At 38.4% G+C, this 12,421-nt stretch overlaps 1 protein-coding gene across 3 annotated transcripts in view; it reads right to left on the bottom strand.

Annotated features, from left to right (window-relative positions):
• RYR2 (ryanodine receptor 2) overlaps positions 1 to 12,421 on the bottom strand; it is an 830,565-nt gene that overhangs the window by 146,178 nt on the left and 671,966 nt on the right. For all 3 annotated transcript variants that reach the window (XM_053605591.1, XM_053605592.1, XM_053605593.1), the window contains exons 61-62: positions 11,092 to 11,141; positions 243 to 303 (exon numbers count right to left, since the gene is read on the bottom strand). In XM_053605591.1, coding sequence (XP_053461566.1) covers positions 243 to 303; positions 11,092 to 11,141 — 111 coding nt within the window. The remainder of the gene's footprint in view (positions 1 to 242; positions 304 to 11,091; positions 11,142 to 12,421) is intronic.

Genomic DNA, 12,421 nt, shown 5'->3' with positions numbered 1-12,421 from the left:
ATCACTTCACGTTTGTCCTCACATGATATGTTAACAATTCAGCCCTTAGTTGTATTCCTAATTGCTTGAAATTACTTGAAATTAAATAACCTTTATCGGGTCATAAAAATTCTATTATATTAGTGATTTACAAAGAGTTTTTCTTTTCATCTAAAGTCTTTAATCCAAATACAAACGATAAAATCAAACGCTGAGTCCATCTAAACCTTCTTATCTGTGTATCATTAACGTCTTTTGTTTACCTTGCATCCAAAGTCTGACCCAAAATATGAAGACAGTTGACGATAGATGTTGCGTCATTCCCTGGAGAGGAAACAAAATGTGTATAAATTGCCCCAAGAATTTCTCAATGTTCTTCTTTTAATATTTGTGTTGCAGAAATTAGTCAATGGCACAACTCAATAATAATGTACAATGTTTTTAATAATCGAGTTTCAAATCATGCAGTATTTCTCCTCAAAAGTGGTTATGCAAATATAGGTAGAAAAGCAATAAAGCATGTCTCATCAAATAGCTGACATGCTCAAGAGGCATTCAAAAGCACTGCATCAGGCTGAAGGAGATTTAACTGAATTCTTCAAGTACATTATCCTTATCCTCCCCCTCCTCGCTGATTTTATTTTAAATCATAGTGTATGCAAACTTCTAGAGTTAGCTCAGAGCCTTTATGAAATGAGGTAGGCTAAAAGTCTTGCAGTTTTAATTCCATTTTAATTACTCCAAGTGTCTCTAGTTTCAAATTTCATTCCACTGCATTGAGATGAATGAATGTGCCTGAATTCGATGGCATTAAGATAAATTAATTTGCCTGAATGCTGCTTGTCTTTGGCAAAAAATAAGTAAATAAAATAAAAAAGCAGCACCAAACCATAATGTGAAAAAAAAAAAAAATACGCCTGGGAGATATTTGAAGTGGGAGTGTTCTTGAAAGTGATAGGACATTCACTCACTTGGATTGGCATATTTTATCAGGAAGTACAGAGGTAGGAGTGATAAAAGTTCTACGTGTATTTTTCTTTGTGATAGGGTTATAGTAAAGCCAATAAATAAAAGGATAAATTCAAAGTACCGAAATGATTTAAGCACTTACAATGCAGTTTGACATTGGCAGTTCCTCATTCTATAGTTTCATTACACACACAGACACACACACACACAGAGTCAGCTCTCAAGTCTCAGGTTGTCGACTCCTATTTGAATGTAAGTTTTTCTGACATTTGAATATGTAATACTCCTTATAAAAAATGCATCCTAAAATGAGTAACTTAAATATAGATGGAAATTAATAATCATCTTAGAACATGGGCAAGCCAGTTTAGTAATATGATATACATAAGAAAAAACTTTACATAATACATAAACTTTTACATAAATTTTCTTTCATACATAAGAAAAAAATGAGTTCTTAATAGAACCATCTCAGGACTTCTGATAATAACGAAGACCAAAAAAGCAGGAAGACAGCGTTTGTTTCTGCCTCGGTTACCAATAGGTCCTGGTCCCAGTCTTTCTACTGTAGCCCTTAGGAGTATTACTCATTTAATCACTCACTCGACAAACACATATTCAACACCAGCACTCTCAAACTTTCAGTAATAAACAAGTCATCATGCTATTTGCATTTTAATAGGGGATATAGACAATGAGCCATTAAACAAACAAAAAAAAAATCAGCATATGTCAGATTACAATGAAAAAATAAGGAGCAGAGAAGTGGGATCAGGGCAACTGGATAGGGGAAAGGGCAAGTGTTCACAAGTTTCTCTCCCAGGTGGGCTCTGAGTAGAAGTTTCCATGACATGAAGGAAGGTTCTAATGACCAAACTGTGCACCTGTCCGGGAGGAAGACCCAGGCATGAGGAGTGTCTCATGCAAAGGCTTGAGGCCCTCAGGTGTTCCGAAGTGGCCACGTTGGCACTTTAAGGGGGAAAAGGTAGGATGAGAGGTGGAGAGAAGACAGGTTCCAGAGCCTGGAAACCAGAAACAACACTGGACTTTTTCCTTTTTAAGTGCAACAGGGAGACATTCTGAGGTTTTGAGCAGCATGGGACAACACGAGCATTAACAAGATGAACATTTCTGGACAGCAAGAGCAGATGTGAACTGGGAAGTTACTGCAGGGGCTGAAGCAGTTGACTGATGACTGTGAATTCAGATTAGGATACCAGGGATAAGGCAATGAAGGATGTCTTCTAAGGATTTGCATTTGGATTGAACGTGAGGAGAGAGGGAGTGGAGTCAAGGAAAATGCTAAGATTTTTCACCTGGGAATGGGTGGAGGGTGGTAGCCTTTAACAGTGTGTGGAGAAGAGGAGGAGGAGCCCATTGTGGAAGGGGAGGAGAGGATGGCGGCTCCTGCCCATGTTAAATGTGATAGGCCTATGAGTGATTCAGGCAGAGAGGCGGAACAGGTAATTCATATAAAATTCTGCAGCGCAGGGAAGAGACCAGAGATGGGGCTATAGATTTGGGCATCAGAAACATACAGATGACTTTTAAAATCATGGTCTGAATGAAATTACCTAGCATGAGTGTAAGCACCGAAGGAAAAAAAGTGCCAGGGCCTCCACCATTTAGAAGTATCTAGAACAAGGTAGATGCAAAAAGAGAAAATAAGGAAGAATGGCCCAGGAAGAGGCAGGGACACAGCGTGATGTGTGCGCGTCTTAGGCAGCTGTTACTGGGGGTCCAATCAGGGAGGCTGGTCTCCGACTGTCCTCCTTTAGAACACACAATTTCTCTGTCCCTTTCTCTTCTGATCGCCCACCACTTAGCACAGATGACCAGCATTTGAACTGATTTTGCCTGGGCCCTTCTCCGTAGGGTGGCCAGAGTACTTCCTATCCTGCGGGCTCAAGAGGCTGGGATTTTTGTTTGCTTTGTTGCCCCACCTGGAACAGCATGTAGCGTACAGAGGCACTTGATTAAGTCTTACAGAATGGTTGTGAGACGTGCGGAAGATGAGTGGCCAAATTCTGTGGGTCAAATGGAAGTATGTACTGGGAAAGTGAGGTTTCTGAGCCTGTTAAAATAACAAGCTGTAAACTCCACGAGTCTTCACATGTTGATATACCCCATGTTAGATGCACCACAACTTTCAATGGAAACTCCTCAGTGTAAAAACTGGTGGGAAAGGGACTCTGAGAAAAAGTACGCAATGAGTCTTCAACAATTTAATTTGCAGACCAAAAGCATCAATTCCCTTGACACGTAGAGGAGCCTAAAATGATGGCTACCCTTGAAGAGTTAGAGTACGCAGTGAGCACGGCTTTTAAATAAAAGAAAAAGAACATGAGTATTGCCCTTCTTAAGGCTATTTAGATCGCCATAATCAGACAAGTCGATCATGCTCTTAGTAAGATCAGGAAGGGCTGGTGAACTGTGCTAGGCTAACAAGACTTTAAAATTGCGATGGAATTTTCATGTGCCTACATTTATGCAGTTGCTTAATTGTTCTGAGTGTTATAAAAAAAAAGGAAGTTTGATACTTTACAACTCACATTGTTCCAAGGTTCCAGCTACTTCCTTATCCTCAAACACATCTCTCATCAACTCTAAATACCCAGAGAAACAATTACAAATTGCTTATTGTCCCTGAGATTGGGCATATTTCAGTGTGTGCGTGTATGTCAGTATAAAGGATACATAATTATCAGATATATATATCAGATTGCATCTGATTCTAATAATAGAAAACATTGCATTTAAAAAAACCTAACTCTCATAACAAAAACAAACTCATAAGACAATTCTCTAAATAAGAGAAAAGTTAACATGTAATATTTATACAGATAAATGATTTGTTTAGACTTTGATCCCAAGTTGTTTAATGGTTTTTAATAAAGGTTTCTGTAAGTCAGAAATTCTCAACGCTCTCTCCAATCTGACAAATCAGGTGCCACTCTGTCTTGTCATCGGACAGACTGAGGATTGTCGGAATGCTGACTTTCCTCTGGAGACAGTAATAGCATTCATCCTCTCTGGGTTTCTCCTCTACTTTTTTTAACATGGCTTTTGAAATGATGTTCTTCCTTTCTTAATGGAAGAACGTATTAATCTTTGCAGAATCCTTATTAATAATGTGAAATGGCATTATGCTAGAGGATCCAAATTTCTCTCTGTTTTGAAGGAATGAAGAGAAATTGAAGGGTGCTAATGACTTTGTTACTTTTAAAAGTCTGCAATTTTGAAAAGAGTGGACTTATCCACTCCCTAAATTGATGCAAAGCTTCAGTTAAACCAAGAACACACTTTGCATAATGACGTTTTCTAATCCTTTGTCTCCAAGTAAGGAAATTCTCCCCTAATCCTATGTTTAATTGAAAGATTAAATATCTGCATTGCTCTAATAGTCTATCTGATCATCATAGGTGCCTGATTCCAATATTTATGCACTTATTCCTCTGTTAAAAATAGATTTTTATAGTGAACATAGCAAGTTGAACCTAGGAAACTTTAGTCCTTTCAATGTATATAGTCAAAGAACAATATAATTTTTTTTTTTTTTTTTTTTTGTAGAGACAGAGTCTCTTTACGGCTCTCGGTAGAGTGCCGTGGCCTCACACAGCTCACAGCAACCTCCAATTCCTGGGCTTAAGCGATTCTCTTGCCTCAGCCTCCCGAGCAGCTGGGACTACAGGCACCCGCCACAACGCCCGGCTATTTTTTTTTTTTTTTTTTGGTTGCAGTTTGGCCGGGGCCGGTTTTGAACCCACCACCCTCGGTATATGGGGCCAATGCCTTACTGACTGAGCCACAGGCGCAGCCCAGAACGATAGAATTTTTAAATGAGAGAAAGATCTTAATGATCCTTCAGTTACAAATAACAAGGATCAGCCATTGGTAGCAGATTGTGCATGACTGAACCATTCAATTTATACTCAGGGATTCTGAGCACTTGAAATGATTTCCTTTTCATTTTATTGTGTCCTACCCAGTAAATGCTAGCACGATCTGAGCCTTGATAGAGATACGACAAACATATTAATTTTGTAATATCTTCTGATACAGGACAGCAGCCATCTTTTAAATAAATAAATGGCTTTGGGCAGCACCTGTGGCTCAAAGGAGTAGGGCACTGGCCCCATATACCAGAGGTGGCAGGTTCAAACTGGCCCCGGCCAAAAACTGCTAAAATTAAAAAAATAAATAAATGGCTTTTGGGAGTAGCTATTAGAAGTATCAACATTATCCACTAAATAATGATCAGGGAGAAACATCAGTTGATAAAGATTCACTCCATTATTTAGTATTTACCTTTAAATCTCTTGTAAACATAATATTAAAACTCATGCACCTGAAAAAAATAAATATTTCAACAATGGCTACCACTTCGTATTAAACCTGTGGTAATACTTGTTTGATGGTCCTCTAACTAACGCTAAAGTTGTATGAATGATGTGATACATTGAGTGCTGGGTCAAAGCAGAAGACACACTGGAGCATCATGCTGATTACGCTACACAATGTTGGCTTTGTTGCAGGGACCCTGGAAATCTTATCTCATTGATTCAGAAATTCTCCAGTAACTCTTGGGAGTGTCTGGAGGATTTAGTATCTCATTAGGAAGTTAAAAATTCACCAGAAAACTGGAAAGTACAAAAGGCCTATGTTACAAATGATCACTATTTTGCACCAGCCTTTTAAAATAGTTCCTGGAACTAAAAAGATCATTGTGCCTTGATTTTAATGATCTTTGTTATTTGCAGGGTCATTAATTATGTGTTACTTACTTTTCAGTGTAAGTGCCCTAAGTGTTTTCATGGACCTCTTAAGGAATGAAGAAAATGTGATTCTCATAAACCGTAGCATAATTAGATACTACATTTTTAGTAATAATCTCTTAAACGAAAAAAGGAAGAAAAAAAAAGAAAGCAAGGTTGGGTTATTCATAAATGTAAGAAAACTTCCAGATTCACGGCCGGTGGTCTCAGTGTCAGAAGTGTCTTCTTACTTATCTGTCTTCCCTATTAGACTGTAGGGCTTTTCCCTCTGTCCCTCCCTCCCTTCCTTCCTTCTTTCTCTTTCTTTCTTTTTTTAAACAGTGTCTCACTCTTGTGATCCAAGCCGGACTGTGTGATCACTATAACCTTGAATGCCTGGGCTCAAGTGATCCTCTTGCCTCAGCCATGCTAGTAACTGGGACTATAGGTACATACCACCATGCCTGGCTAACTTTTTAGTTTTGTGTAGAGACAGGGTCTGGTTGCATTGCCCAGGCTGGTCTTGATCTCCTGGCTTTAAGCAATTCACCTGCCTCAGCCTCCCAAAGTGCCAGAACCACAAACATAAACCACCACGTCCAGCCTAGACTGTAAGCTTCTTGAAGGCAGGACCTGATGGGTTCATTCATTCATTTATTCACCATATATTTATAAAATGCCTCATACATAGCATGTGCCAGACTTTCTTGTAGGCACTAAGGATACAACATTAAGTCTTCACAGAGCTTAGAGTTTTCTGGGAGGAAAAAATGTTTATCCAGATAGCATGCTGTCTGAGACATGAAAGAAAGGTACATGGGGCTAAAGAATGTTGTAACAGTTGGAAGAAGGAATATAATTGGAGGTCCAGGGAAGCTTTTTCTGAAAGGGTAATATTTGAAATCTGAAGGATAGATCATTCACACTATGGGCATGAGGGACTGAGATGAGTGTTACATATGGGAATCCAGTCCAGGAAGCACTTGGAGCACGTGCAATGGCCCTGAGTAGAAAGGAATACAAGACATTCAGGAAGCAGGGAGACGGCCATCAGCTGCAGAAGCAGAGTGAGCAAGAGAGAACGTGCTAGAAAATGAGGATGGGGTGGTACACAGGGAATACAAGGTGAAACGCTACCATGGGTAAGCTAAGAAACAGGACTTCTGACTGTGCAGGTGTGTGAGATGAGACTATTGTTTTGTGAAGGTGCACACAACAGGATCGCATGGCGGGACCACATGGGGCAGGGTATGGGGGGCGTGAGGGGTCCAGGGAGAGCAGTCAGTGTGCGCGAGGGGTGGGCACAGGGGAGAGGTGTCTGCAGACCAGTCTTGGTGCAGTAGTGGAAATAAGAAATCTTCATTTCTCGATCTTCACTCCCTGAAAGAATGCCTCACACATGGCCAACACACGATGAATGTGTGAGATGAACGTCATGAAGGGATTAGATTTTTCTCACACATAAAAATACAGCCTTTCAGGAGCCCTGACATGCACACACGTGTGCCACCATCACTATTACTTGGCTATCAGATTCTGTTTCCTCTAAAAATGACTGAAAGGTCCAAATAGTAGGGGTGCTTAGGTATCCTCCATCTTGAAATTAGTTATCGGAATTTCCAGGTAGCAAAGTTAAGGAAAATGGTGGAAATAAAAGGCAGTATTTCTTTAGTCAACATGGGGTCCTTAAATATGGCAAATGGGACTCTTTGTCAACCTGCCTAGGTCCTGTTTATGTCCTGAACTGAATTTCCAGAATACATGGGTGCACCAACATAAAATCACTAGCATTTCAAAATACCAGAAGTGAAGCCTATATTTAAACAAAATAGTATTTTCCCATGAAGCATTCCAATTGATGCACCAGAATTCTGTGGGGGGAATATAGCTTGATTTCCCTTTTAAAAACCTTACCTTTAAAAAAATATGCATAAAATGAAATAGTTTAAATGCCTCAAAAAGAATAAATGGGGCCTAAAAACAGTACTGGTCTCAATTCTTGCATAGGGTTGTTCAAAATAGAGGAAACAATCCTAAGGTAAACAAAAGATACCTACAAATCTCGAAGTCCAACTTTGGGGAATCCTGACTTTGTATGTCAGAAAAATCTTTCAACTACAGGTAGAGTTTGGAGATAGAACCACAATTTGGCAGCTAATGTAAAATAAAGATTCCATGACCACTGAGCCCTGCTCATGACAATTATCTCCACCAGGACAAGTATTTTGTCTCTTTTCCATTAATTTTCCCCTCCTGTCTCTAATTCCTCATCTATTTAAAGCTAATGTGTATTTCTCTACATCTTTACCTTCGGTCATCATAACAAATTTCAAGTATTTCCTTGTAAACCTCAACTATTGATTGTCTTGATTTATTCTTAGATTATGTCATAACAATTTTTTAAGACAATACAGGAAATACATTTTGATATTCAGTTTATTTCCTGCCTGCATGCAGGAAGAGTAAAAATAAAAAATAAGAAATGAATATGACTATATAAATAATCACTGCATATATACTGTTGGATATCTCCGGGAAAATCCACAATGGCGTAACCAATAAATTAGAAAGTAAATATTTAGGTGAAAATTTTTCTGATTTATCTACAATACATGAATTATAAAGGCTTCATAATTTAGTCTGTGCATAATTTAAATAAAAGCTAATCAAATTAATATATAAAATTAATACATCTAAGAAGACTTGAAATGCCTTACACGTGAAAGCTATATGGTTACAGTTTATATAGAACTGAAACATTCATTATTTCACATTAGTGATGATATACAGTAGACCTCCAGGATTAGTATTTATCTTACCCTACTTTAAAAAAATGAAAAAAAAAGTAACAGGTTCAGAAAATTTAAATCCATTGTCCAAATTATTCAGCTGATGAAGTTATAAAAACAGGTCTTACATCTAGGTTTTCTGATTCCAAGCCCACTATTCTTTCCAGGACTTCATATCAATGTACAAAGCCAGGCTATAACTGTAATGTATAAAGTTTAAATGCTTACAATGTAAAGCTTCCAATAATGTGGATGAATGAAGGCTCTTAAAGTTTATATTTAAGGTAAGTGCCAAAGCAAACTGAAGCAGTAACAATCGACACTTCAATAATATAAAGAATGTGAAAAAATAAAGCAATAAACACATAGTGGGTCTCTAATTCTCATTAAAAATAAAACTCATAGTATTTAAAGGCTAAGAGATTTAAAACACAAGGTTTAAGTGAAATATCAGGATCACACAGAGACAGAATGAATGTTAACACTGCAATTAACAATCTAGTTCTTCCTCTCTACTAGGTAGGACAAATTACATCACACATTTACCTTTAATTACCAAACTTAAAATTATATATTCAAAGGGGAAGTTTAAGACAGGCAAAATTAATCCTCGGACTGGAAGTTGACATATGATTACTTTGGAGATGGTTATAATTTAGAAAATGACAGAAGGGAGGGCTTCCTAGGATGTGGGAAATCCTCTATCTTGACCAGAGCAATGATGAAATATGTATGTAAAATTTCATCAAGTTGTTTTAAGACTGTGTGTTTTACTGTATCTCTAAAATATCTCAAAAAAAATTTTTTAAAGGAAATGAAAGTGATATAGGAAAACAAGAATATACAATAAGTAGGAAGTTAGAAATATTATATTCATGAATAAGAATGCAAAAACTGCCACTGAGAAATAAGTTCCTTGCAAGTGCTACGAATTTAGAGATACTCCTGAAATAAGTTCCTTGCAAGTGCTACGAATTTAGAGATACTCCTGAAATAAGTTCCTTGCAAGTGCTATGAATTTAGAGATACTCCTCATTAAAGAGAAGTTAAACAAAAAGTCAGTCAATTGAAGATTATTCTGAAGATAACTGCCCCATGGATTCTGAATAACTGGAACGTTAATGCAAAAACTCAGGCAATTTATACGAAATGTACCTTTTAATTACTAAATTTAAGAGTACCAAATACTATATAATAATATTAGAAACCAAACACAACATTAACTAGTTATAGACAGAAACTATTATTTTTCAAAAAATATAAGGAACTGAAAAGTTACATTGTGTGTTTTTGTGTGTTTCTGTGGGTGTATTTGTATATATATATATACACACACACACACACACACCAGGACTGCCAAAATACATGCACATTTTAAGAGATCTTATTGGAAGTAAAATCGATCATTCCCTAAAAGTGTAAGAAATGCAGGTAAAATGGATGTACACAGCAAGTCAAGGCCCACTTGACTGGTAATGGTGCCTTCAATTCAACCTGCAAGTAACACATACACAATATTTCTTAAAATGTGTATACTTTTGTTGGTGCCCTCTTCTATACACTTACGTCTCAGTCTATTTACCATGGCTTTGTAGAAAGGATTTCATTTTTTTTTTTTTTTTTGTAGGGACAGAGTCTCACTTTATGGCCCTTGGTAGAGTGCCGTGGCCTCACACAGCTCACAGCAACCTCCAGCTCCTGGGCTTAAGCGATTCTCTTGCCTCAGCCTCCCGAGTAGAGGATTTCATTTTTTTAATCTTTAGATTTTCCTGTAAATGGAATTGTACTGTAACATCGACACTGATACACTAAATTTTTTATCACTGAAGTTCCCCCAACACTGTCTCAAAACCTAGAGAGCAAAGGGCTCAACTTTGCTCTGGCCCTTTATTAAATCAGATGCAAGAAAGTGTAAACCGTAAATGCTACCAGTGCTACAGATCCCTAAAGCCCCACAGCAGGGAAAATCTGCGGAAAGTGAGTGCCCACCCTGCGTGGCTGTCCGGAAGCAGGTGCTCAGGAACATGGACTTCAGCTATATGAATTCTCAGAGACAGACAGACACTGACTCTGGGGTGAGCGGTGCTAGAAAAGTCACTTCTGCCAAGTGAAGCTCCGAAGCTCCTTGGCTTCAGTGTCTTGACTAGGAAGCTCCAGTGTTTGGAATGCAGTAGACATGCAAATCTGTAGTCAAGAGCATTAAAAAAAAAAAAAAAGTGCAGTTTAAAATTCTGATTTATAACAGCTCATGATTAAATCTAGCACAGATAACCCAACACAAATCCAAGGGCCTGGTTTTATTTTACTCCTGAAATAAAATAGAGAAGAACTTGCCATTTTCATTCATTTGCTCTTTATTAATATGATCATTCATTTTCAGTTATACTTTGGACTAGCAAAAAAAGGATACAGTCCTCAATTTGACCATAGACAATGCCAAGTATAAATGACCTCGAGGACCTTATCTTGGCCTGTGGTAACCATGCATGCAGCCGTGCAAACATGCATTCATGCAAAGTCGCAGCACACAACACAGTGCAAAAATGGCAAAGAAAACCAAGTGATAGCCATGCTGGTATTTTTACCAAGGGTCTCCTTACCAAATAGTGAAATCCTATGCCTGACAAGAACTCCAAGTTTGCAGAATAGGCTGAAGACAAAAGAAAAACAAAAGAGAAAAGGGAAGGGGGATGGGAGGGTAGAAAAGACAGGGGGAAATTAAAAAAAAAAAAAAAAGAAATTAAAAAAAGAGAAGAAAAAAAGAAAAAAAAAAACAGCTGATATATGAGCCAGAATAAAGCAACATGATGTCACGCAGAAAGAATTGATTCTCTGAGCAGAATGTGGAGTAAAGGTATTAAAGAAAGAGTTTTCGAGTGCCTCTCTTTAACAAACATGGTTAAAAAAGCACATATTATAAGAAACCAAAAAAAATTGAAAGCAAAGCTAATTAATATAAAGCAATCTATATGAACCCCCAAAGACTATAACTACTGAAAAACCACAGGAAAAAAAATTTAATTTTATCTGCCCAAAGGTACCACCCAAATTCTGTTTTTTTCAAAAAATTCTGGACATTATAACAGAAGTATGGTACTCTGGGCACACATTTTAACTTTAAGTTTTAGTATGTTTTATTATTTGCAATTCCCTTCTTCCCCAACCTCGATCACATTCCTTATTTATAACCAAACACCCAGTAAATGAAAACACAGTGAAGTAGGAACTGATGGTCGCTCAAGACTACAACATTACGGATGTGATGACTTGCAAGGATATTAATGCTTCTTATCTCCTCTAGTGCAAGTTCCTCGGTCTTTGTGTCTCCCATGGTAATTAGCAATAGCAGATTGCAATAACCTTGCACTCAGCATTACGGCCCTGTTACGCACCAACTCTCAGATGAGAGCCAGAACCTGGGACGTTCCTGCTACTTACTGCCCTGTCTTTTCACCAAGCCTCAGTCAGGTGGGCTCCTGGCAGGTCCCTTTTTCCAGAGCAGCCTTTCCTCACTCCATGCTAACTGCCTGCTGCCCATCCCTCAGGATCCAGCTCCAGCTGTGCTTACTCCTAGGAGACTTTTCTGACCCCCAGCATTCCTGTACTACTCCCAACCTAAGTCAGAAGAGGTCTTCTCCCAACTGTTGCCAATCTCTACCCTTGTACTTCACTTCCCAGACTACAACTGACTTGATTTTCACATCTACCCGTGCTCTTCTGAGCGCTCAGAGATCACAGGTTCTTCATATCCAACACTTACCAAAATGAGAACCTTAAGATTCCTTTGTACAGCACCACCCACACTCAGCTTGACTTTCCCAGTGATAAGAAGGGGGTCTATATCCTCACTGCCCACGCCCCCTTGTAGGGCTCTCCCATCACCAGCAGGACGCACATGTACAGCTCACCACGCATTCTGGAGTTACAGAC

Source organism: Nycticebus coucang, chromosome 10 (assembly GCF_027406575.1).
Source record: "Nycticebus coucang isolate mNycCou1 chromosome 10, mNycCou1.pri, whole genome shotgun sequence".
NCBI lineage: Eukaryota > Metazoa > Chordata > Mammalia > Primates > Lorisidae > Nycticebus > Nycticebus coucang.
This window is presented reverse-complemented; position numbering and strand designations above follow the sequence as displayed.